The sequence below is a fragment of the Mesoplodon mirus genome (genome assembly GCF_964341445.2).
Source record: "Mesoplodon mirus genome assembly, chromosome: 18".
Lineage (NCBI taxonomy): Eukaryota > Metazoa > Chordata > Mammalia > Artiodactyla > Ziphiidae > Mesoplodon > Mesoplodon mirus.
This window is the reverse complement of record NC_138994.1, coordinates 50424571-50452410: the sequence shown is the minus strand read 5'-3', so window position 1 is coordinate 50452410 and position 27840 is coordinate 50424571. Positions and strand designations below refer to the sequence as shown.

Genomic DNA, 27840 nt, shown 5'->3' with positions numbered 1-27840 from the left:
AACCTATTTCTTCTAAAAAAATTCCTCTTCCCCATACCAGAGGTGTAGGCTACCACATATCACACACATTGTAAGTATATGCATAAGTGAAAGAATTTTTAGATGTCTTTTCAAAATGTTTCAATGTTCTCTCATTAAATAGAAATAACTACTCAGAGAAGGAAACGAAGACACACAAATGCAAAAATGGCACTCACAACTCTGGCACTGGAAGCTTCTGTTGTCACATACTTTTTAAATTCTAAGAGCATTAGCTTAACACCTATAAAACGTCCTCCACGACACTAGGCCTTAAACCTGGGGCACCAAATACATATAGACACAAGACACATCTCCTGGGCCTCCAGGTCCACAGAGGATTCTTTGGAGACATCTAAGTATCAGACTTAAACAAAGGCTAATACTGCGCCTGAAGCACATTTTGAACAGGCGAGGAGCATAAATAATGCACACCTGTGACAACATGGAAAAATACAAGACATCAGATGAGAAAAGAGCATAATATAAAACTACAGCATGGGGCTTCCCTGGTGGCGCAGTGGTTGACAGTCTGCCTGCCGATGCAGGGGACACGGGTTCGTGCCCCGGTCCAGGAAGATCCCACATGCCGCGGAGCGGGTGGGCCCACGAACCATGGCCGCTAAGCCTGCGCGTCCGGAGCCTGTGCTCTGCAACGGGAGAGGCCACAACAGTGAGAGGCCCGCGTACCGCAAAAAAAAAAAAAAAAAGTAAAAAAAAAAAAAAACTACAGCATGAACACAACCAAAGTTGAACCCACACACTCACACCCCCCATCTACAGAAAGAGATTAGAGACTAGAAGGAAACACTGAAATACCAATAGTGGCTGTGCTTCAGAAGGTTGAGACTAGGGGTGATCTTGAAGCTGTTTTCTCCTTTCATCTTTCCAAATCTTTAATAATGAGCACACACTACTATTTTATAGTGAAACAAACAAGCAAATACTTAGTGACCACTTATCGAGTGAATGGTTGTCACCTAACTCACTTATCCTAAAATTTTATGAAGATATAAACTAGGTTTGGGTCCAGCATATGATTCCAATGTGTCCTAAGAGGTAAGCAGAGCAGGGTGGTGTGGGTGGGTACAGGAGATGAGCACAGGAATCTAGGGCCCTGCAATGAATCTTGGCTCTGTGGGACCCTGGGTGTTGGTTTCCTTATCCTGTCAAAGAAGAGGCTGGACTAGCAGAGTGGTTCCTAATCCTCAGTGAGTTACTAACCACTCTAAGTCAGGGACGCTTCTCTCCAGAAAAAAAACCCAAATATGTCCAGAGCTTTCGGAAATAATCCAGGAGGCTATGGGTTCTCCAGAGGTCCACGGACCAGGTTAAGAACACTGGTTGGAAGAGTCATGTACCAAAATGTTCATAGCAGCCCTATTTACAATAGCCTGGAGATGGAAACAACCTAAGTGTCCATCATCGGATGAATGGATAAAGAAGATGTGGCACATATATACAATGGAGTATTACTCAGCCATAAAAAGAAACGAAATTGAGCTATTTGTAATGAGGTGGATGGACCTAGAGTCTGTCATACAGAGTGAAGTAAGTCAGAAAGAGAAAGACAAATACTGTATGCTGACACATATATACGGAATTTAAGAAAAAAAATGTCCTGAAGAACCTAGGGGTAAGACAGGAATAAAGACACAGACCTACTAGAGAATGGACTTGAGGATATGGGGAGGGGGAAGGGTAAGCTGTGACAAAGCGAAAGAGAGGCATGGACATATATACACTACCAAACGTAAGGTAGATAGCTAGTGGGAAGCAGCTGCATAGCACAGGGAGATCAGCTCTGTGCTTTGTGACCGCCTGGAGGGGTGGGATAGGGAGGGTGGGAGGGAGACGCAAGAGGGAGGGGATATGGGACCATATGTATATGTATAACTGATTCATTTTGTTATAAAGCAGAAACTAACACACCATTGTTAAGCAATTATACTCCAATAAAGATGTCAAAAACAGAACACTGGTTGGTTAGTATGTTCTCTTCTGCAGCTCTGTCTCCACGGCCACAGGGAGGTATAATACGGTCCTATTTCCATTTCCTGTATCTTTGCTGAGGGACTGGTCTAGCTGCTGCCAAAGTATGCCAAGGTCATCAGTTTTCTGCCCCAACCAACGTCACCTTTTAAAAGTGTGGCTTAACTACACAGTCTTCTTTGCAGATAGCAAGGAGCTCTGGTACCATACTCAGAAATTTCAGGCTAAATAGAACCCTAGGCTGCTGGTGTAAATTCAAGCCATGAAAGTCAAGCACAGCAGAGGGTAACTGAGACAGCAAGAGAATAAAAGAGAGACTCCTTTTCCAGAGACATTCCTGCCAAGCCCTGACACTACAATTAGAAACATGTTTTAAGAACATGGTTACCTCGGCCTTAGAATTCTCCAATGGTAACAGGTAAACACAGAAGGGATTACAAGAGAACCCAAAAAAACCGTCTTTGATCAGCGACAACTTATCTGCCAATAGGTGAGACTTTCTTAAGCAACTTACTACACATAACTATCTTGCTCCATTTTTATTTCTATCATCAATCACCTACCCATTCAAAGCCAAGAAAATATTTTCCCCAACCCCAGGATTCAAACAAGATTGACAGTTTTCAATTCTGAATACTCTTATATTAGCTCCACTTCAAATGTTGAAACAAATTTAAAAAAATCACACACCAGTAAAACTGCTACAAAATAGTACTTTAAACAGGTTGGAGGTAGGGGTATGGCTTCATTCTGCTGTATCTCAGTCACATCTGGCAGTTCTGATTCCCTAATTCTGTTTCTGAAATAACCAACATCAAAACAGACAAAAGTCAGGAATATGCCGATGTTTCCGACGTTTCCAGGCGCTTCCTGATTGGCCCTTCTTCCTGGCATTACTGAGCGTTCTCTCCCCGACTCTCCCGCCACCTACCATTAGGCCAGTTCCCTTCTCAGGACTGACACAGGGGTCATCAATTATATGTACCCAAAGTCTTCAGTCTTGAAGGTGACTTTAGAAGAAGGTACAGGGCTATCTGGTATACCACCTCCACCAGGGGGCTGAGAAAGTCACCCCTTCTCAGGAAGCAACCAGGGGTGACAGAGTGTGATGCTCTGTAAGTTCTGACCAGGATCAGACTGCAAAAATCATCCTTTTGGCCTCAGAAAACCAGTCTAAAGCTAAGGTGATCAGCTTAAGTCAGGTTTAAATCCCTTGTGAGTTTACTGATGGCTTTTTGTTGATGCAAATAACCACAATTCTTCCTCTGAACTACCATACTACAGTGCCCTGTTAACTTAAAAAAAAAGGGAGGGGGATGTTTTAAATGGATTAATTTGTTTCAGATAATTCCATATAATGTTACCAGTGGGCCAATGGTGGGATTCAACTTGCCACCCCACAGGCCACACTCCAAAGCAAGCTGCTTTACTGTGCAAGGAGTTTGGAGTTAACTAGCAACAAGCCTGAAAATTTGGTTACGTATATAAGTACAAAGCTGGTTCATCAAATCCCTGTTCTGGCCCTCAACCCAATGCATTTCAACTAAGGCATCATCTACCTCCTTCTTAACGTTTATCAAACACTTGAATAGGTAACATCCAGCTACTCTTTGGAGATGGTTCCCTTTTTCAGACACTGGGTTGCTGAATTGCTCAGAAGCCTCTTGGTCCTGGGCTCCATTACTGGAGCCTTTACAACTTTCCCAAACCTCCATCTCTCCCTTTTCCTCACTCCTTTCATCCTCCATGGGTTCTGGGTTTTCCTCCTGGGAAAGCGAGTCTTGGTTTGGGCCATGGCCTTCCACAGTGGCAGACTCGCCTTCCTGTAGAGCAGGCCCGCACAGAGCGCTCTCCTGGGGACCCTGAGCCAAGTCTTGGCTGTTGCCAGACTCTTTAGCGGGGGACCTTTTCTCTTCCAAGGCTTGGATGACGTTCTTGGGAGCTCGGGGAACTTCTCTCAGTTGTCTCACTCGGTCCCTTTTCTTCCTCCTTAAGTGAATCCAGGAGTTTTCTATGGCCGTTAGGAAAAGGCTAATTTCCTCCTTTCCACAGGGAACTCGTTTATGCTGGACCTGTTTGGAGGAAAAACAGAATTTTATAGGAAATCACTTTTCTCCTCTGAAAACTCCTTAGAACTTTCTTTTTTAAAAAAGAAAAGAGGGCTTCCCTGGTGGCGCAGTGGTTAAGAATCTGCCTGCCAATGCAGGGGACACAGGTTCGAGCCCTGGTCCAGGACGGTCCCACATGCCGCGGAGCAACTAAGCCCGTGCGCCACAACTGCTGAGCCTGTGCTCTAGAGCCCAACGAGCCACAACTACTGAGCCTGCGTGCCACAACTACTGAAGCCCGCGCTCCGTAACAAGAGAAGCCACTGCAATGAGAAGTCCGCGCACTGCAGCGAAGAGTAGCCCCTGCTTCCCGCAACTAGAGAGAGCCCCGCGCACAGCAATGAAGACCTAACGCAGCCAAAGATAAATAAACTTTTTAAAAAATTAAAAAATAGAAGAAAAAATAAAAGAAAAAAGATTATTATAAGTACTTCTTCAATGTGCTTATTAACCAGGTACCTTCAGATCGGTGAGAATTTTTTCAATCCATGTTGTCACAACTACTATGCCTTCCACTGTCTCAGAGCCCAAAGACGATGCTTTGAGGGATAATTCTTTCATCACAGATTCCAATACTACAAACGTAATGGGTTTCCTTGGCTTCTCTAATTTTCTTCGCTTACTTGGTGGTGACTGAAAGAAAAAGAAGGCATGGGAGAAGAGGAAAGGTTATCCAAATAATTAAATATGTCTTATAATGAATTCAGCTTGGGAAATATCCATGACCTCTGCTACCAATCACAGAGCAATAAAAACACAAAGGCCTTTGCATATTTATTTTTAATACTCAAAACAACCCTGCAAAATGGGTTTATCATCTCCCCATTTTATAGAAGGGAGAAACTAAGATACAGAGAGCCTATGTAATCAGCTCCAGGTCGCACAGTTAGTATTTGTCAAGTTAGGATTTGAACCCCAAAGCCAGGTTCTTTTCTGCCATACCATGCTGCCTGTGTTTTGGCTATCAGTATGTAACTCCTCCACTTACTAAATGTCCTTAATTTACCTGTTGTGCCCAAAACAGGCCTGTGCAAGTATTTCTTTCATGGCACCTCAAGGACTCCAAGGGCATTGTGTTCTTTTCTATAAAGAAATACATGGCTTAAAATCACCACCTTGTAGCCTGAGTTTATACTTGCCAAGGCTTGAAAGAAAGCAGCTGGTGAGCCACAGTTTGTGAGATCACATGCTAGGAATGACCAGGGCCACCAGAATTACATGGGCGGAAAAGGACACTGAATCTTGGTTAACATTAGGGCCAAGCCAGTGGCTAGCTAAGCACTGCCTCTCAGCTGGGGAGAGGGGACACCAGTACCGAAGAGAACAGTGGATTTGAAAGCTGGTTCCACATAACTCAAGGTTGTCGTCTTTCTTTAAATTTCAAGCTTGGAAAGTGATTTACACTCTACCCACTAGAGGGACTCAAGTTCCATTTTAAAAACCAAGTGACACTGCTGTATTTAAAGTTTATTTCTTTAAAGTAAAAACTTGCTAAATTTTTTTAAATGACTCAGCTAACACTAGATATATTATGGATACTTTAAGAGACAGACTTGTAGACAACTTTTATCAAAACTTAAAAAAAATTAAGCTAATTCTAAGGTTAATGGGTCAAAATGAGCAGGATTATAAGAAGAAAGGCTCAAAAAAAGAAAACACCTAGTCAGCTTTGAAGATCTTCTCCTAAAAAAAAAAGCCTCTGATAATTGTGCTGCTAACTCCAGTTCTGCCTGGAAACAGTGACAGAGCATGTTCATATTCACACATAGTCAGGTCCAGTTACTGGGTGAGGCCTTATAGGAACTAACCAGCAACTCCCTACCCCACACATACACAACAAAATATCCAGTTTATTCTATGCTAGAAAACTTTTAGATGGTATTTCTTAGAAACAATCTACATTTTCTCTTTATACCAGATATTAACTAATAAAAAATGGAAATTAAAGAACAATAGAAAACAAGCTTAGAAGAAAAAGGACCAAAAACAAAGGGTGTGTGTATGAGTCAGAAACCTGCTCTTGAGAAATGAATGGTGGACTCTAAGCCCTGAGGTCTGAACTTGCTCAGTTAATGTTTCAGACAAGATGAGACAAATTCATGTTGACATTAAGATAGTAGTATTGTTATTACTCAATCACCCAGCATAAGAAACATAATTTCTACAATTACGGAGAGCCTAACACTTTGCACTAAGGAGCTTAAGATATGATTATTAAGCTGGGGGTGAAAAAAGATGGTGGTGTTATAGGAGGAGGATGGGGGAGAAGAATCAGATTCCCTTTCCACTTCCTGACATCCAAGGCTGTTAACATGGAAAGGTCACCGTCACAGGGCCATCCCTGACAGCACGCCAAAGGTCATCTACAAATATGGCTAAAAGGATAACGCCCCATCTCTCTTCTGACAGAGGTGGTAATCATTTGTGCTCACAAATTCCAACCAGCAAAGTGAAGATATTGCCGTGTTTCCCATTTCCTGCACTATTCTTCTCCAAAAGAGTAACAATGGACTCATCATCATTTCTAGAACTAAAGGAGAAAAATGCATCCTCACCAAACTTAACAAGAGCTCTATCAAGGATCCACTTTACAAGTTCTAAGGGAGTCGGAAACAACAAAACAGTTTATTGCCTTGTTACACCAGTACTAAAATGAAACCTTCTCTATCTCATATATTGCTCCTTTACCTTGCATCCTGGCTCCAGTGTTCCATATACAATGGTCAATCAACAAATCTGGTATTTCTGAAGATTTTTAGTGAATTGTTTTAATACACACACATATTCTCAGGATTGTTTTAGTTTTACTCTATTATAGAAACTAGGTAGGCACTCAAAGAGACAGATAATTTATACTTTAGAAATTCTCAAAGTTTTTAAATGATTAAAGATTAACTTAAGCCTGGCTTACAGCAATCATTCCTCTCCCTTTCTTGTTCGTACTGTAAATTCTTAGTAGGCAGGGCCAGAGTAAAATACAGGAGCAGGTCTTAAAGAAATTAATAGTTAAATTCAACCCCACAGGTTCAAGAGTAGGTAACTGTATATATACCCTGTTACAACACCAGCAAATAGAAGCTGTCTTTTCCCCAACTGAGATGATCTTAACTTGCTAATATGCTTTTAAATCTCAAACCACAAATATTTTCAATGAAGAGTTCTACACTCAAACTGTCATAATATAGTTTAGAAGACAAAGTAACATAAATAATTCAATATTTTAAAGCATAAATTTAAAAATCAATAATTTACAATGGTTAATTCAGCTTAATGCAAAGAATCAGAAGGTGAATTTACAACTGGTTTTGGATTAGAAGATGAACTACTGTATTACCCAGCTGAAATTACAATGTGAAAGAAGTTTGGTGGGGAGTTGTAAGTCCCACAGGGGATACAGGTTTTGTATTGCTTGAACTGCAAGGATTCAATGAATAAAAATCAACAGGGGGAGGAGCGTCAAGTGTTACTAGACTGAAACCATAAATTGGACAAAAACAGTTCTTAAATTTTTAAAATATGCTTTACCTAGCAGAGCTGTCTTTAAATTTCTTAAATCCTCACTCTTAATTTCTAGATCTCAGTGGTACAATAGTCAGGAGACTTTCAAATTAGGTGTAACCTGACACAATTCCGTGTAGCATCTGCTATGCTGTGCTGAAGCTCTGCTGTTAACTACAGCTAAGGCAGAAACTCCCAAGGAAGCCACAGGCTGCATGAAAGCTTTAAGAGCTCCCTTGTATCTGCAGGAAAAGAAGGGAGTCATTCACTAAGATCTGCTGAGCATGAAGCCACAGCCTCCTCGTTTAGACAAAGCAGCTTCTAGAATGGTCTGGAGGGGAAAGGAGTGCTCTTGGCTACTGCACTGGGGTCTTCCCTGCTCTACCATACTCTGAATGGCTACTGCCCCAGGTCCTCCAGGAACAAGCAGAATGTCTGTAAGCTGTTATTCAGCACAGGCTGTCATTTATGGAGAAACAAAGCCAAGCAGCCAACACTGACACCTGGCTGGAATACACACAGGAGGTGCGCTGGGAAGGACAGTCAGACCATCTTGCTTTATTCAAATGTGTATCAGCTCTGCTGCCATGAAGTGGACAAAATATTTTGTTGTCTAAAGTGTGGCTTCCTTATTAACAGCCCAGTGGCATTTCTGTTGTTACCTAATCTGACAAGTTACTGTTTCTAAAATGTCCTTGTAATTATTCCTAGATATATGCAGAAACAGTAAAAAGTAAAAAATCAAGGGGAAGAAATTTTATGTAGAATGCTACCTGTCTAAGAAGGGGTGGCTATAACTACATGTGTATTTCTTTATATTAAAACAACCAAACAAAAAACAATGGAAGGATAAATTATAAAATCGTTTAAATAGTAACCCAAGGAGAAGAGGGATTAATTGGGGTGAAAGAGAGAAGAGAAAGAAGCTAGACTTCTAACTATATCTTTTTCAATATTTGATTTTGAAACCATGGGTAAATATCTTTTACAATTACAAAACAAAACAAAACAAAAAAAATTACAAAACAAAATTAAAGAGCACAAAAAGAGGCAATCCCTAAAAATATAAAGTAGAATGAAACAAATGAACATAACTGTGTACGGACTTGGTGGCATAAACCCACAAAAAGGAAACATTCCAAATGACTTTAAAATCCATCATGAGACAATCCCCAAGGACAAAAGAATGAAAAAAAAAAAAAAAGCTATTTTCACAAATCATTTGGTGATGTTAACTTTGAGATTGCCGTGGTGTATCATGGGCCAAAACAAATGAGTAATTAATTATGGTCAAGGACTGAGATTTTTGGCATGGAATTTTTGAACGGGAGACATAGATAGACAATTGGTGAAGTAGAAACTAAATAGAAAGTCTGAACTAGGATGTATTTTATCTTTAAAAAGGAAATCGAAAAATAGTTGCTGCCAGCTCTGGGGAAGAATCAAAAATATGAACTGGGAGCAACCTGTCATACTAGACAGCAACGGAGCTACCCAAGATTCTAGTATGATAAGACGACTCAGCATCCAACTTGAATAAACACTCCATGGGCAAAGATGGGACATAATCTGTGCATCAATAAAGATAATAAGTGTAACAGACTGAAAAATACTGAAAGTGTAAATCCATGAGTTCATAATAGTCTAAAAACAAAACCTAAACCACCCTCTTTGGTCACTTCTGGGAGATGCTAGGGAACTAACTAACTAACTAACTAACTCATTATTCTTAAAACTAACTAACTCATTATTCTTAAAACTGAAAAGTAAAGCAAAATAATCAAGCATTTATCCTGCCTTTACCAGATGAACTGTACCTCAACGTAACCAAATAATTGATAAGGGGAAGTTTCTCTTTATAAGTACTTTAGCAATAAATAAAGAAGGAATAATAGAATCGGAATATCAACATTCTGTAACTCTAAATGAATTAATGGATCCAGGCAATGATCATCAATGACTGCTCACATTGCAAGAAGACAAAAGCAAACATTATGTGGCTCCTGATGGAAGTTCTGAAGCATACCACACACCACCTAGAAAGCAGTCTCCCACCCGCCCCATCAAAACTGTACAATATCTGATCATGCCTCTGGCTCTAACTGCCAATTTACAGGAAAGACAGGGTCTGAGGAACATATTAACACCACGGAGATGCACTCAGAAAAATCCAGATGTAAAAAACTCTATAGGACAAATATCCCATTTTCTTTAACAAATAAATTACAAGGGAGTGTGTGAGAGAAGGGGGAAAGAGGGGGTGGGCAATCAGACTAAAAGCAATTCAAAGGATATACCAATCAACTGCAACACATAAAACTTAGTAAGGCTCTAGTTTGACAAACTTTAAAACATCTGAGACAGTAAGAAAAATTTGATCAACTATACAGCCAACGTGAAGGAATTATGAATTATTGTGGTGATGTTTTTTTTTAAAGAATCTTCACCTTTTACAGATAAATATGAAAATGGTTATGGATAACATACTGTCTGAGATTTGCTTCAGAATCGTCAGGGCAGGGGGAAGGAGTATATGGAATACAGATGAAACAAGAATAGCCATGAGCTGTCAAAAGCTAAAGTAGGTGACTGATAGGTAAATACTAGGTGTCTTCCTAGACTGTCAATCGACTCAATATTAAAATTATTTAACTTCAAAAACTAAAAACAAAGATATATATTATGGAATAGAATACAAAATTCAAATGCATATTAAAGAGAAAAGAAGAGACTTCACAAGTACAGAGTGCTTCCTGGGAAATTCTTTATTGTCACCTTGATGCCCAGGGATTTGTCAGAAAACATTTCCTCCTATAGCTGATACTTCAGTGGAAAAGTCTGAGAATCACTGTACCACATTATTTATTCCTTCATTTTCATTCATTTAATAATTATTATTTGAGGACCAGACACTATACTAGGTTGATGCCACGTAGAAGACACAATATGGACAAAGAATAGTGAACACAGGAGCAGGATCCCAATATCAGTTTAGGAAGAGTGAGGGCAAACTTCACAGGTGGCAGTATCTGAACTAACTTGATAGATGAGAGTCTGATGGTCAGAGAGGAATCTCCTGGAGAGGGATCAGAGAGCAGAAGCTCAACATTACTGGGGCATCAAATATGGAGGTGGGTGAGAAGGAATGGTGGGGAATGACAGTACAATATATTTTACTGAGGATTTACTATATACCAGGCACTGTGTTAATTATATTTAATCCTCAAAACCCTATGTGGTAGGTACTATTATTACCCCCATCTTATAGATGAGGAAACTGAAACTTAGAAAAGTAACCTCCTCAACATAAAGCTAGACAGGGGCCAGCACACAAAAGGCTTTTTCTATACACTATGCAATAGTTTTGGTGTTATCCACCATGCCACAGTTAAACAGAATACCAATACAAACTACTAGGTCACAAGGAAGTTCATGCAGAATACAAATGACTGAAAGAGATAAGTCCAGAGAGATGTCTATGGGCTGCATGGTTAAGAAGCCTTTATGCAGAAGCTGGAACAGAGCTGGGCTGCAGTGGAGGGAAGTTCACAGGAAGGATCAGAGAAAGGGCTGTGAGCAAAGGCTGTACAAAGTCAGTTATGACTCTGGCATCATGAGAAGACTGTGGAACTTCTAATATCGTAGAAGACAGTACAGTCAGAAAAACAGGGAGCAATTAGGACGGAAGGGAAAGTCAAAGACAGATTTGGGAGGCCCAAGGAGCCACTGAGGAGCTATACATTCTTTGAATGGTGGGTTTAGGATGAATCCAAGTGACTGTTACATGGAAGGCTGTTGGGATGGCCTTATAAGCAAGGTGATGAAGGGTTGCCTAAGTAGGTTTATACATGTCTAGGCTGCAATAAAAGGCAGTCCTTTGGCAGTACAGTGAGTAGGAGCTTAGGCTGTGAAATCAGACTAATCTGGGCTCCAACCTTTTTAGAGCCTCCAATTTCCTCATCTAGGAAGTGGGGATAATACCATGTATTCGACTGTTGTCAGGTTTAAATAAAATGACATAATGCGTGTGAAGCCTTCACATCACAGTTTGAAGCACTATATCCACTGCTTTAAATCTACTATACCTATTAACGTCCTGCTTGCAATGCTGCTCCTTAGTAGAAGTCCTACATCATTCCTTTTAACATTCAACAAATACTTACCAAGCACCAACTATGAGTCAGACACTGACAATTCCTCCTCTGTGAAGTCCTCTCATACTAGCCCAGCCTGAACCATTTCCTTTTCTGAACTCCCTAATTCCACACCATTCTGGTCCCTACCATTCATTTCATTACTTACTCATATATAAAATTTTGTATCAATACTTCACATATTTTTCTCTCCCATAAAACTGATCATCATAAGGTATAGAAAATGGTATCTTATTTCTTCGGTATTATCACAATGAACATCACACTTAATAAGAAAAGTAATTAAGAGGAGGAGCCTTAGCTTTGGTTTTGTTCAAGAGCTCAGCTCCCTAACCATCACTTCTGTTTTACAGCATAATATACAGTCTGGTATAGTACTGGTTTTCTAACCATGTCTTAACAGCAGAATCCTTTCAATAAATAAAATTAATACATAATACTGACAAAAGCAGATCAGCTCTGGTTAAAATGAGAGAGAGCCCTGAAGTACCAGCCTTACATCTGCCCCCAACTGTCATCCCCTGGGCACCAACACAGAATCCCTCCTCTATCTAGAATCAGTTTGAGAACCTGTGGAATAGTAAGTGGAGCACTATCAGAAGACCCCCACTCTGACACTAACAAGGTTACATAATTAATTTGACCCCTTACCTCCATTTGTTCTCCAAAAAGCCCTCTAGTTATTACTCCCTAGACAGGAAAGACCCAGTCTCAAAGGAAATGTCTTGAACCCAGGAAGGTCATTTTTTAAAACCAGAGTTCCTGGGCAATGCTCAGACCAAGAGTGCACAATTTACTACGGCTACATTATTTTTCCTTTTTCTTTTAACAAGTGTCAAACTTCTGAAAGCAAAGCAAAGCAAACCTAAAATAATGCCTTGAGCAATTAGAGGAGAAGCTCGGACAAAGAGGCATTGTAAGTGGCTTGTTAAAATTCTGTAAAGAACCGTCTTTACATTATGTTTCCTTATATTTGTCATCAGTCAAAAATGAATGTATAAAATTCTATCAACACTAGGACTCGTCTTTTTGCTGTTAAAATAAATCCAGACAAGAGCAATGGGCTTAGTGTGGGCACCTGAATCAGAAGTGAATTGGAATTTTTCAGCATTCAGCACCAACAGAAACGAGTCAGTAGGCCTGAGATAAGTGAAAACAGAAGTTGCCATAGTAACTTGCACATTTACCCTAAAAAGGTGGGAGTGGGGGTGGGATGGGGAAGTAGGTCAATATTTCTGCTTAACTAGCTCTAGTCCTTGGCTTCCTCTCCTCACCTAAAGCAGCATATCCTCCTCCCTCCCCACCACTGACAGGAGCAAGGGGAGGAAATGAGGTGACCATGTCAAAAAGCAAGGAGTGGGAGAGGTCCAGGTAGAGGGAAGGTGAACCAAGAGGACAGTCCACTAAAAACGTCCCGAGTGCCTTGGGACTACCCCTGGGAAAGCAGATGCTGATCAAGGGCACCAGTGCTAAGAAACTGTTGCTGGGTTACCACAAATCAGAAATTGCCATTTTCCCTGTAGCAGTTTAAGTGTACCTAATGGAACACTTGGGAGTGCATTATTAACAACTTTGGGTTGGGGGTGGTGGTGGGGAGGGATGAGTACTCTGGCACAGGAGAAACCTGAAGCCCTTAGCAAGAGGCATCCTTTGATGGCTGAAGCTATGAACAGGGCTCACGGACGGCTTAAAAGACGGAGGGAGGGAGCAAGTAAAGTAAGCTGATTTTGCTACACAAAAACATAGTGCTCTTGGATACTCTGATCTGAAATAGCTACTAATCCAAGAGGGCAAGGGTGACGCTGGTCCCTGAGATGGCCTGAAGAGTGCCAGAGCTCATTATCAGCTCTTCTGCCTGCGGTACCAACAAGTACAGAAAGCAGGTTAAACAGGAAGCATTTGGAAACAGGTGCAGTTCCATTTTCCTGCAGCTGTTAGTGTCTGCACAGGGATAAGCTAGGACATTACTAACGATTTTAACCATTTGGTGGGAAAGCCCTAGTGCTCTAGAAGACAACAGAAAGGATAATCCCTCAGGGAGGTCAAAAAAGCAGAACCATCTGTTTTAACCAGTGAGAATTTCAAACACAAACCTCTAGATACCCTTCTGCATGGCACAGAGGCAAGTCTAGGCTTCCAACAGGCAGGCCAATCGGACTTGACTGGGAAACTTATTTCAATCCAGCAGCACACCTAGCTCCAGAGCACAGGAAGGAAAGGCTCAGCTTCAAATCTGAGCTCATGTATCAGAAACATCTGCAAATCACCCCCTTGTACTTCTGCACACGTCTCTACTCCTCGGCCCTACGGGAGAAGGAAAGAGCCTCACAGACACAGCAGCATCTAAGAGAGGCTCTGGAGACCCAGCGTGGCCAAGACCTTGGGAGAGGAGCACCCAGAACAAGCCTGTGGTGTGGACAGGGGATCAGAGACGGCAAGGAGCAGGTACTAGGCCTCCGTAAACACTGTGGGAAGCAGCAGCCCACGATGAGCAACGTGTGCATGAACGTTAAGGCAGATGGCTCCAGGCAACAGTAAGTCAATCATTCTTCCAAGGGAAATGTGAGAACAAACAGATGCTATTCTATTACCACCTCTTAGCACGGCCCAGAAAAATTATTCGGTCTAACCAGTTCAGAAGCATTTTTCTCTTGCATATAGCAACACAGAGGACAATGAGAATTTTGTGGAACAAATGTTTTAAAACGTTCTATTACGGAAGAATGTTCAAGCTCAAGCACATGCAAAGTAGACAAAATAGGGTAATGAACTATCACCCAGCTTCAAAACTCATCAGTGTTCCAGTGCTAATCTTAAAGCCAAGACAGAACCCTTCATTGGAATGATCTCTAAGTTTTACACATCAAAAACCTGCAACCCCAAATGGTAATTTCTACATCCACCAGGAACCCCAGGAGATAGTTACTCTAGGAAAACAGCAGTGTTAATAAACAGACTTCAATTTCAGTGCTTGAGGAATATCTAACAGAATAATCATACCCACAAAGTTTTTGTACCTGAATTTTTTAATTCCTAAAAGATGCATTTCCAACTCATTTATGTCTGCTGCGTAAGAATCAATGAGTTGCACAAACTCACAGAGAAAGGTTCCACAGTCACCATGGTCAGCCTTCCAGTACCATGTCTGGTTTACAACCACTTTCCATTCTTTTTTTTTCCTCCAGCTTCATTGAGGTACAAATGGCATATATCATTGTGTAAGTTTAAGGTGTACAACTGTGATGATTTGTTGCACAAATATTGTGAAATGACTACCAAATAAGGTTAGTTAACACCTCAATCACCTCACATAATTACTTCTTTTTTTGTGGTGAGAACACAAGATCTATTCTGTTAGCAACTTTAAGGTATGTAATACAGTACTGTTAACTATAGTAACCATGCCGTACATTAGATCCCAAGAACTTATTCATCTTACAACTGGAAGTATAACCTTTGACCAACATCTCCTCATTTCCCCATTGCAGCCCCTCCACTTTCGATTCTGACATAAGCATTTGGGGCAAACTTCAGGAAAACAGGACAGTACAGATTTAGTTCATTTATGACCTACTAAAACCCACCATGTGCTGGAATTCAGAGAAGCTAAAGGAAGGTCTCTACTTACTGGTACTGTTACATCATCATAAAAACTCCAAGCCAAAGCCCACCTCATTGTCCGACCTTGGCAGAATTCAGTGTAGGTGACTTTAGGAACCTGAAACCAGCAAACACAGCATCTCATCATTCTAGTAATTCTACTATGTTTCTGGCTCCCGCCTCATGTTAAGTTATATGTTGGTCGTTCTTTTCATCAGTCAACAAACACTACCATCCAAAAACAGTTATGCACAGCTGCCTAATAATCAATGAATAAATTACCTCTCGACAAAGTTGTGGGCCTTCTTCCTGCCATAAAACACGAGAGAGAACTTATAGCTCTGGCCTGAAGGTCCAATATATGAAACACTCAAAACACAGCCCTTCAGAGAACCACTGGTAAAATGATTCATATGTTCTTTTGTTTTCTTTTGTTTAGGAAAGAGAGCCTCTAAGGCCTAGCTGGACACAGCTATGTAGTCTCCCTTTTGTCTACCAGATTTTAGGAAAGAAAACAGAACTACTTTCTAGCTGTTACAATTTTAACAAAGAAAAGGTGTTGTGGGGAAAATAGGATGAGTAGAATGTCAGAGAGAAAACTGAAATCAGAAACTTGGTTCTACTGCTGAACCCACATCTGACCCCCTTCTCTGAAAAGTCATCCTGCTCCTGCCTATTCACGCCCAAACACCATCAACTGGGAGGGGAGTTGGGGAAGTATGTATTTGTCACCTGCTTTTCAAAACAAAAGCAAGGGGCTGAACTTGTGTGGGTCACACCATAGTGGGGTGAAGATCGCACACCGGACTGAAGATCATTCTGGTTTCAGCTGTTCATTGATAACTAGACGTGTGAACTAGACGTGTGACCTGGAACAAGCCCCTTAGCTTCAGTTTCTGCAGTTATAATGGAGTCAGACGTGGGGTCAGTTGTAAGCAGACACCAGGGTTTTTGATGTCTGGTTTCTCTCTGACATTCTACTCATCCTGTTTTCCCCATCTTTTCTTATTGGTCAAAGAAGGCCTTATTTTAATAATTTATAAAAAGTTCCCTTTAGCCCCAAAATTACAACATTAAAAAATAAACAAGCAAAAATAAAAAAAACAAAAAACACATTTAGAGCTTTTAGGTATAAAGGAAAGTTCTATCTATACTCCAAGTACCATCAAAAGTGGATACACCAGAAGAATAATGACAAAGACTTACCCCTTGTATTCGAAGTTCTTCCTTCAGAGGAGCCAGGCTGCATTTCTTTCCCAGCATACAGCTATACCACCTGGTGGGGGGCGGGGGCGGGAATCAGGCAAGTCAAACACTGTTTATGTGGTTACACATTTTTACAGTTAAGCATTACTCAAGTTAAAAAGATAAGAGTAGCAAACAAATATTGAGTTAAGTTACAAGTGACAACAACAAGAATTGTATCAATAGCCCAAAGCAACTTAAACAAAAAGCCACTTAGCCTCTCCAATGATTTTAGGGCTGTATGTATGTGGAAAGAGAGTAAGAGAGAGAGGTCTCACCTGCAATGCTCAGAATGAAGGTCATTTAGCTTTGGGACAGAAATTAGTTAATAAACAACAGAAAAAAACATGCATATACACCCCCCCACACCATATTAAGAGAAATTGTAAAATCTAGCATGAACCTGTATATTGAGATGCACTCACTTGCAAATAACTTAAGAATATATATTGCATTAAAGTTTCAACAGAACATGAAATAAATTTCTTCTATAGCAAATACAAATCCAGAAGAGGGAGTATGAAGATGGAGTGAACTGGTTAAAAGGTAAAAGGACAGACTTTATTTCTTCTGATTATTCTAAAAAGTTTGCAAAGTATAAAATTTATACAGGACTTCTGCTTCAGCATATGAAGGATTAACTAGTAAGGAAACCGCCCTTCCACCATAAGCTAGGAAACTGGACAAAATATATGAAACAATTTTTCAGACACTAGACAACTGCAGTGAAGACCTATGATCTCAGAGAGAAAAACAAGGTGAGCCCTATAACTGCCAGAGCTTACTGCCTGAAGGAAATTCCCAAGCTGCAAAGCAGGGAAAGGAAACTAAAACAGAACCCAATAATCTTGCTGAATTGATGAGACAGAGACTGGAGTTCAGAGAGGCTGAGGCAGTAAGAATTTGAAGAGCAGAATACAAGAGGAAGGAGCTGCATACGGAGAGAATTCTGGGCATCTGCAGAGGAGGTCGCTAGAATATTCTGCAGAATGATCTACATGTGTGGGGTGGAGGCTAGGGAAAGAACTCTCAGAAATCAGTAAGCTGAACAATTCCTGGATTCCAGACAGCTGGGACTAGTTTGTGGATCTACTAGCCAGAGCAGAAAGACCCTGTTAATAAAAGGGGCATCTAGTAGAGTCCTGGAAAGGATACTGCTTTGTAATGGGGATACAGCCTGTTCTATATCTACCCTAATAAAGCTTAAAAGCAAGATTTGAAAGGATCCAACTGATCACAAGTAACTGAAGTAAGCATCAAAACAAAGTTTAACACCCTTTAAAAGAACAGAATGAAACGCAGCACCCCCAAACATAAGATATGCAATGTCCAGCATCCAGTCAAAAACTACCAGACATTGAAAGAAGCAGGAGAGATTCCCTGGTGGCACAGTGGTGAAGAATCTGCCTGCCAATGCAGGGGACACGGATTCGAGCCCTGGTCTGGGAAGATCCCACGTGCCGCAGAGCAACTAAGCCTGTGTGCCACAACTACTGAAGCCCGTGCGCCTAGAGTCCATGCTCCGCAACAAGAGAAGCCACCGCGATGAGAAGCCCACGCACCACAATGAAGAGAAGCTCCTGCTCGCTGCAACTAGAGAAAGCCCGCGCGTAGCAGCAAGGACCCAATGCAGCCAAAAATAATAAATAAATAAAATCAAAAATAAAAATAAAAAAAGCAGGAAAATGACTCACAACCAGGATTTAAAAATCAATCATTAGAAACAGACCAAGAAATAAGAGAGATGATGGAATTAGGAGATGAGAACATCAAAACCGCTATTAGGGGCTTCCCTGGTGGCGCAGTGGTTGAGAGTCCGCCTGCCGATGCAGGGGACACGGGTTCGTGCCCTTGACCGGGAAGATCCCACATTCCGCGGAGTGGCTGGGCCCGTGAGCCATGGCTGCTGAGCCTGCGCGTCCGGAGCCTGTGCTCCGCAACGGGAGAGGCCACAACAGTGAGAGGCCCGTGTACCACAAAAAAACAAACAAACAAACAAAAAACAGCTATTAGAAATATGCTCCATAACAAAACATGGACGTGATGAAGAGCAAGAGGGAAGATACAAAAACTAACCAAATGGAACTTCTAGACATGAAAATTATAATATCTAAAATAAAAAATTCACAGATGGGATTAACAGCATATTAGACTCTGCAAAAGAAAAGATGTGTGAACTTGAAGACACAGCAAAACAACTACCTGAAATAAAGCACACAGGGGGAAAAAAAAAAAGAAAAAGACCAAAAAAATAAAACGCAGCACCAGTGACCAATGGGACAATATCAAGCAGTACACATAAATGGGGTTTCAGAAAAGGCACAAAAGGAGGACAAAAATATTTGAAAAAAAAGGTCAAAATTTTTCCAAAACTGATAAAAACTATAAACACATATACAAGAAGTTCAATGAACTCCACACAGAAGAAACATAAAGAAAACCATACTTATATTTAAAACAGATAGCCAACAAGGACCTACTGTATAGCACAAAGGAACTCTGCTCAATACTCCGCAATAACCTAAATGGGAAAAGAATTTGAAAAAGAATAGATGTATCTATATGTATAACTGAATCACGTTGCTGTACACCTGAAACTAACACAACATTGTTAATCAACTCTAATCCAATATAAAATAAAAATTAAAACAAAAAACATACTAAAGCACCTTATAATCAAATTACAGAAAATTAGAGATAAAAAGAAAATCTTAAAAGCAGGGAGAGGGTAGAGACACATTTTGTTCAAAAGAATAAAGATAAATATTTAATATCAGACTTCTCATCAGAAATAATGCAAGCCAGCGCTTCTCTGGTGGCACAGAGGTTAAGAGTCTGCCTGCCAATGCAGGGGGCCCGGATTCAATCCCTGTTCAGGGAACTAGATCCCACATGCATGCTGCAACTAAGGAGCCCGAGTGCTGCAACTAAGGAGCCAGTGAGCCGCAACTAAGGAGCCCGCCTGCCTCAACTAAGACCCAGCTCAACCAAATAAGTAAATAAATAAGTAAATAAATAATTTTTTTTAAATGTTGATTAAAAAAAAAAAGGAAAACAACCAGAATACAATACCCAGGAACTGTGGGACAACTAAAAAGGTATAAAATATGTGTAATGGAAATCTAGAAGGAAAAGAAAGAGAAAAGAACAGAAGAATCTGAAACAATGACTGAGAATTTCCCCCATATTAATGTCAGAGACAAACCACAGATCCAGGAAGCTAAGAGAACACTGAGTAGAAAAAATGCCCAGAAAACTACACCTAGGTGTGTGATTTTTAAAACACAGAAAATCAAAAAGATAAAGAAAAAATCCTCAAAGAAGCTAGAAAAAGATACACCTTACCTATTGATAAGAATTACATCCAACTTGTCTTAAGAAACCAAGCAAGCAAGAAGAGAGTGGAGTGAAATACTTATTTCAGACAGGGCTGACTTCAAACCAAGGCAAGTTATCAGGAATAATTACACAATGCTAAATAAAGATGACAATCTTTCAAGAAGACTTAACAATCCTTAATGTGTTTGTACCTAACAACAGAGCATCAAACTACATGAGGCAAAAACTGACAGAGCTGCAAGGAGAAATGGATAAATCCTCTACTAGAGATGGAAACTTTAACAACCCTCTATCAGAATGGACAGATCCAGCTGGCAGAAAATCAGTAAAGACATAGTTGAACTCACAGCACCATCAATCAACTGGCTCTAATTGACATCTATTAACTATTCATCCAACAACAGCAGAATACACATTCTTCTCAAGCTCACATGGAATATTCACCAAGACAGACCGTGTTCTGGGCCATAAAATACATCTTAACAAATTTTAAAGAGTAAAAATCATACAACATCCGCTCTTACACCATAGGGAATTAAACTTGAAATCAGTAACAGAAAGAGAGCTGGAAAATCCCCAAATAATTGGATATTAAACAATACATTTCTAAATAACACATGGGTCAAAGAAGAAATCTCAAGAGAAATTAAGCAATATTAAAAAAATAATAAATTTATTTATTTTTGGCTGCACTGGGTCTTTGTTGCTGTGTGTGGGCTTTTCGCTAGTTGTGGTGAGTGGGGGCTACTCTTTGTTGCGGTGTGCAGGCTTCTCATTGCGGTGGCTTCTCTTGTTGCAGAGCACGTGCTCTAGGCGTGTGGGCTTCAGTAGCTGTGGCACACGAGCTCAGTAGTTGTGGCTCGTGGGCTCTAGAGCACAGGCTCAGTAGTTGTGGCACGTGGGTTTAGTTGCTCCACGGCATGTGGGATCTTCCCAGGCCAGGGCTTGAACCCGTGTCCCCTGCATTGGCAGGTGGATTCTTTTTTTTTTTTTAACATCTTTATTGGAGTATAATTGCTTTACAATGGTGTGTTAGTTTCTGCTTTATAACAAAGTGAATCAGTTGTACATATACATATGTTCCCATATCTCTTCCCTCTTGCGTCTCCCTCCCTCCCACCCTCCCTATCCCACCCCTCTAGGTGGTCACAAAGCACTGAGCTGATCTCCCTGTGCTACGCGGCTGCTTCCCACCAGCTATCTATTTTACGTTTGGTAGTGTATATATGTCCATGCCACTCTCTCACTTTGTCACAGCTTATCCTTCCTCCTCCCCATATCCTCAAGTCCATTCTCTAGTAGGTCTGCGTCTTTATTCCCGTCTTGCCCCTAGGTTCTTCATGACTTTTTCGTTTCTTTTTATGGCTGAGTAATATCCATTGTATATATGTGCCACATCTTCTTTATCCATTCATCTCTTAATGGACACTTAGGTTGCTTCCAAACAGAGCTGCAATGAACATTGTGGTACATGACTCTTTTTTTGTTTTTGTTTTTGTTTTTTGCGGTACGCGGGCCTCTCACTGCTGTGGCCTCTCCCATTGCGAAGCACAGGCTCCGGACGCACAGGCTCAGCGGCCATGGTTCACGGGCCCAGCCGCTCCGCGGCATGTGGGATCTTCCCGGACTGGGGCACGAACCTGTGTCCCCTGCATCAGCAGGCGGACTCTCAACCACTGCGCCACCAGGGAAGCCCCACATGACTCTTTTTGAATTATGGTTTTCTCAGGGTATATGACCAGTAGTGGGATTGGTGGGTCGTATGGTAATTCTATTTTTAGTTTTTTAAGGAACCTCCATACTGTTCTCCATAGTGGCTGCATCAATTTACATTCCCACCAACAGTGCAAGAGGGTTCCCTTTTCTCCACACCCTCTCCAGCGTTTATTGTATCTAGATTTTTTGATGATGGCCATTCTGACGGGTGTGAGGTGATATCTCATTGTAGTTTTGATTTGCATTTCTCTAATGATTAATGATGTTGAGCATTCATTCATGTGTTTGTTGGCAACCTGTATATCTTCTTTGGAGAAATGTCTATTTAGGTCTTCTGGCAGGCGGATTCGTAACCACTGCGCCACCAGGGAAGTCCTAAGCAATACTTTTAACTAAATGAAAATGAAAATACAACTTGTTAAAATGTGTGTAGTGAAAGCAGTGCTTAGAGGGAAATTTATAGCATTGAATGAATACATTAGAAAAGAAAGATCTAAAATCTACCATCTAAGCTTCCACCTCAGGAAGCTAAAAGGGCAAATTAAATCCAAAACAAACAGAAGAAAAGAAATAATAAAAATTGAAATCAGGAAATCAACAGAGAAAAATCAATGAAGTCAAAATTTGGTTCTTTAAAAAGATCAATAAATTCAATAAGCCTCTAGCCAGGCTAAGAAAAAAAAAGAAAGGACACAAATTCCTAATAACAGAAATGAAATGGAGCAAAGACAGTCTTTTCAACAAATGGTGCTCGCCTAGACATCCACATTATATATATAAAAAAAAAAAAACTATAAAACTCCTAGAGGATAAAATAGGAGAAAATCTAGATGAGCTTGGATTTGGTAATGACCTTGTAGATGCCAACACCAAAGGCAGGATCCATGAAAGAAAGAATTGATAATCTGGACTTCATTAAGCTCTGTGAAAGATACTGTCAAGAGAATGAAAAGACAAGTCACTGATCAGGAGAAAATACTTACAGAACACATATCTGACAAAGGACTGTTATCTGAAATATACAAAGAACTCTTATAACTCAACAATATGAAAACAAACCTGGTTTTAAAATGGGTATCTAATAAGATACCCATCAAGGAAGATATACAGATGGTAAACAGGCATATAAAAAGATGCTCCAAATCACGTCATCAAGGAAATGGAAATTAAAATGAGATACCACTACACACCTATGGCCAAAATCCAGAACACTAACAATACCAAATGCTGGTGAAGATGTTGAGCAACATTCAGTGAAGCTCTCATTCACTGTTAGTGTAAAGGCAAAAAAGGTTTAGCTGCTTTGGAAGACAGTTTGGCAGTCTTCCAAACATACTCTTACCATGTGATCCAGCAATCGTGCTCATTGGTATTTATCCAAAGGAGCTGAAAACTTATGTCCACACAAAAATACACACACAGATGTCTATAGCAGCTTTATTCATAACTGTCAAAACTTGGAAACAACCAAGATGCCCTTCAGTAGGTGAATGGATAAACTGGTACATTCGGACAACATAATATTATTCGGCATTAAAAAGAAATGAGCTATTAAGCCATGAAAAGACATGGAGGAAACTTAAATATATGTGACTAAGTGAAAGGAACCAATCTGAAAAGGCTACATGGTGTATGATTCTAACTATATGGCATTCTGGAAAAGGCAAAATTATAGAGATGATAAAAAGATCAGTGGGGGGGTAAGGGGGTGAATACATAGAACATAGAGGATTTTTAAGGCAGTAGAAATATTATGTATGATATTATAATGGTGAATACATGTAAATACACATGTGTCCAAACTCACAGAACATACTGCAGCAAGGATGAACCCTAATGTAAATGATGGACTCTGGGTGATAATGAAGTGTCCATGTAGGCTCATCAATTTTAACAAACGTCCCACTCTGGTGAGGAATACTGAGAATGGGGGAGGTTATGCATGTGTAGGGCAGGAGTATATGGGAAATCTCTGTAATTTCCCCTCAATTTTGCTGTACCTTAAACTAGTCTAAGAAATAAAGTCTATGTACACCTGAAACTAACACAACATTATAAATCAACTAGAATCCAATAAAATTTTTAAAAAAAGTCTATTACAAAAGAAAGAGAGATACGGGAATGACCAACAAGCACATGTAAAGATGCCCCCCATCACTGGTCATCAGTGAAATGCAACTTAAAACCAGAATGAGATATCATTATATAACCATTAGAATGGATAAACTTTAAAAGAATGAGAATATCAAATGGTGTCAGCTGGAACTCTCATATATTACTGGTGAGAATGTAAAATACTACATACAGCCACTTGAAAACAGCCTGGCAACTTGACTCAGGAATCCTACTCCTAGGTATTTACTCAAGACAGAGGAAAACTTAAGTCCACACAAAGACTTGTATGCAAATGTTCACAGTGGTGTTATCCATACTAGCCAAAACCTGGAAATGATCCAAATGTCCATCAACTGGTGAGTGGATTAACAAATTGGGTATGTTCACATAATGGCATACTGCTTAGCAATAAAAAGGGAGACTATTCATACAGTGTATGGACATGCTACGTGAAAGCCTGTTTTGTGTTCTTTTATGAGATGGCCAGTAAGGTGCAGCCACAAGGAGACAGAGGACAGGCTCAGGAAAAAACAAAGTTTATTATACTTACAATTCCTAGAGACAGGCAGGACTCACCATGCAGGGTCACATGGGGAAGACACTAGGGTGGTCAGGAAGCAGATGACAGGAGTGAGGGGAGGGCTTAGGCCACGGCCTTTATTGGGGTTTCCTCAGGATGGGCAAGGCAGGGCAAGAGTAGCACTGTAGGATCAGCTAGTGTGAATAACCTCTGTGGGCTCTGGGCTATGGAGTGGTCCTCAGTTGCCTGGCACCCAGCCCTGGGATGACTCAGGCAGAGGAAGATGGCCTCCTGGGCTGAAAGGGCAGAGAGAGGAGGGAGAGCTCTGGGCTTGCAGATCCAAGGCCTGCTCAGGCTGGTCCTTTGCCATGTCTAAGAATCAAAGAGCCCAGGGAGGGGCAGTCTCCCCCAGCCAGAGAGGTCAAAACATCATAATACACAGAAAAGTTAAAATATTTACAATACAAAGCCAGACACAAAAAACTACATTCTGTATGCTTCCATTTATTTAAAAGTCTAGAACAGGCAAAACTACTGTGACACAACAACTGAAGCCCATGTGCCTAGAGCCCGTGCTCCACAACCAAGAGTAGGCTCTGCTCGCCACAACTAGAGAAAAGCCCGTACGCAGCAACGAAGACCCAACACAGCCAAAAAATAAATAAAACAAAACAAAACAAAAAACAAACAAACAAGCAAAAAACTACTGTGACAGAAAAATCAGTGATCACTAGAGGCTGGTAGGGTGGGAAGAGACTGCAAAGGGCCACTAGGGAACTTTTTTTTTTTTTTTTTGCAGTACTTGGGCCTCTCACTGACGCAGCCTCTCCCGTCGCGGAGCACAGGCTCCGGACACGCAGGCTCAGCGGCCATGGCTCACGGGCCCAGCCACTCCGCGGCACGTGGGATCCTCCCAGACCGGGGCACGAACCCGCGTCCCCTGAATCCGCAGGCAGACTCTCAACCACTGCGCCACCAGGGAAGCCCAAGGGAACTTTTTTACAGTGATGGAAATGTTCTATATCTTGATTGTGGTGATGGTAATGTACACATTTGTCAAAATGCATCAAATCATACACTTAAATTGGAGAATGTAACTGTATGCAAGTTATATACCTCAATAGAACTGATTTAAATATATAAATTTCTAAATAACGATGTACCTTATATCTTCAAATATACATAAAGAATAGTTAACAATATAGTAATGTTTTGCATATTTCTTGCTTTATAACATAGCTTAGTTATATTAGCAACATAATCTGTATCCTGCTTTTTTCACCAAGCATCATAATTACTCCTGTCATTTGAAATTCATCTAATTGCACATTAGTTTTAAAGAGAAATTTCAGATTAAGGGGATATACATTCAATATGTATTTGTCTGTATGCAAAATAGCTATTATGAAGGTAAATTTTAAAGTAACAAAAACTCTAAGTGAATTTAAGAGCCTCTAAAATCACATGCTAAGTTAAAACTACAAAAAATTTCCATTTTTATAAGTTGGAAACTGTTGAAGACTGGCAATTTTATATGGTTCAACCTAATACATTAAATAATACAGATGAAAATCTTATTAATTATAAAAGTATGACAAATACTATTATACTGCTTTAGAAGTAGTGTGCATTAACCAATATTTTATTTGTTTTTATTGTTTGTGGGTTCAACAATGGATGACAATCCTTATTTTTGTTTAATCAATCCTTTTTCTGATTTGAAATAAATAATTGTCCTACCTAAATTACTTTAAACAAACCTGGGTAAATTTACTCAGAGCATAATCTATTTCATTTGGCGGCTTTACAAGGTTTGGAAGAAAAAGAATATGCTCCCTTTAAGAAGGCAGTGGAGAAATCATTAACCAGGAATTAAAAGCCTTTGGTATGTTAGGAACAAGATGAAGGAAAAGAAATTAAGAGCAATTAGTGCTCACAAAGTAACAGTATAAAATAGGTTAATTGGGGCTTCCCTGGTGGCGCAGTGGTTGAGCGTCCACCTGCCGGTGCAGAGGACGCGGGTTCGTGCCCTGGTCGGGGAGAATCCCGCATGCCGCGGAGCGGCTGGGCCCGTGAGCCATGGCCGCTGAGCCTGCGCGTCCGGAGCCTGTGCTCTGCAACGGGAGAGGCCACGGCACTGAGAGGCCCACGTACGGCAAAGAAAAAAAAAAAAAAGGTTAATTAACACCTTTCTTTTAAAATTAGCATTCCTGAACAGATTTTTAAAAAAATTTTTTTCATTGAAATATAGTTGATTTACAATGTGTTAATTTCTGCTGTACAGCAAAGTGACTCAGTTATACACATATAGACATTCTTTTTTATATTATTTTCCATTATGGTTTATCCCAGGATACTGAATATAGTTCCCTGTGCTATACAGTAGGACCTTGTTGTTTATCCATTCTATATGTAACAGTTTGCACCTACTAACTTCAAACTCCCACTTCATCCCTCCACCATCCCCTCTCCCCCTTGGCAACCAAAAGTCTGTTCTCTATGTCAGTGAGTCTGTTTCTGTTTCGTAGATAGGTTCATTTGTGCCATATTTTAGATTCCACATATAAGTGATATCATATGGTATTTGTCTTTCTCTCTCTGACTTCTTCACTTAGTATGATAATCTGTAGTTGCATCCATGTCCTGAACAGATTAGATCAGAGTCACCAGAAGCCAAGAAAAGGCCCAGAACAGAGACAAAAGTAAGATGCTACAAATTTCCTCAGGAAATGAAGGGAAGCAAATATTTAAATAACTCAGGCTTGTAATATGTCATTGGTACTTAACATGGGCTTGGCAGAGTTCATTTCTTTTAACCCTTACTGTAAGCTAAAGAGTATATCGTGAATCTTTTCTTTTTTTTTTGGCCACACGGCTTGCAGGATCGTAGTTCCCCAACCAGGGATTGAACCCACACCCTTGACAGTGAAAGCGCAGAGTCCTAACCACTGGACCACCAGGGAATTCCCTATCTTTTAAGATTGAATCTCATCAATATATCAACTGTTTTCTGCAAGTTATATTTCTTATAGAAAAAGCAGAAGTAATTGGGTGTACTAAAAATTGTTTTAGCTTCACTTTTTAAAAAAATGCCTACTGAGGGACTTCCCTCGTGGTCCAGTGGTAAAGAACCCGCCTTCCAATGCAGGGGACACAGGTTCAATCCCTGGTCAGGGAACTAAGATCCCACATGCTGTGGGGCAACTAAGCCCATGCGCCACAACTACTGAGCTCGCGCGCCTCAACTAGAGCCCTCGTGCTGCAAACTACAGAGCCCACTTGCCCTGGAGCCCGCGCGCCACAACTAGAGAAAAGCCCACACACCACAACGAAAGATCCCGCAGGCCTCAATGAAGATCCTGTGTGCCGCAGGCAACTAAGACCTGACGCAGCCAGAAAAAAAAAAGCCTACCCATTAGATCCTAGCTACTCTTAACAGGCATCTTGTGACAACTAATCAAAATGTATGTAGGAAAAAAAAATGAAAAGGAAGATCAGTTACCCAAGAGATTTTGAACCCATTATACTATTTTAA

General features: G+C 40.5%; 1 protein-coding gene across 1 annotated transcript in view; it reads right to left on the bottom strand.

The window, feature by feature from the left end:
• Positions 1-673: 673 nt before the first annotated feature.
• The window catches only part of METTL16 (methyltransferase 16, RNA N6-adenosine), a 62413-nt gene continuing 35246 nt past the window's right edge, over positions 674-27840 (bottom strand). The window contains exons 7-10 of the mRNA XM_082605295.1: positions 16577-16646; positions 15399-15488; positions 4578-4751; positions 674-4082 (exon numbers count right to left, since the gene is read on the bottom strand). Of these exons, the coding sequence (XP_082461421.1) occupies positions 3459-4082; positions 4578-4751; positions 15399-15488; positions 16577-16646 (958 nt within the window). The 3' untranslated portion in view covers positions 674-3458. The remainder of the gene's footprint in view (positions 4083-4577; positions 4752-15398; positions 15489-16576; positions 16647-27840) is intronic.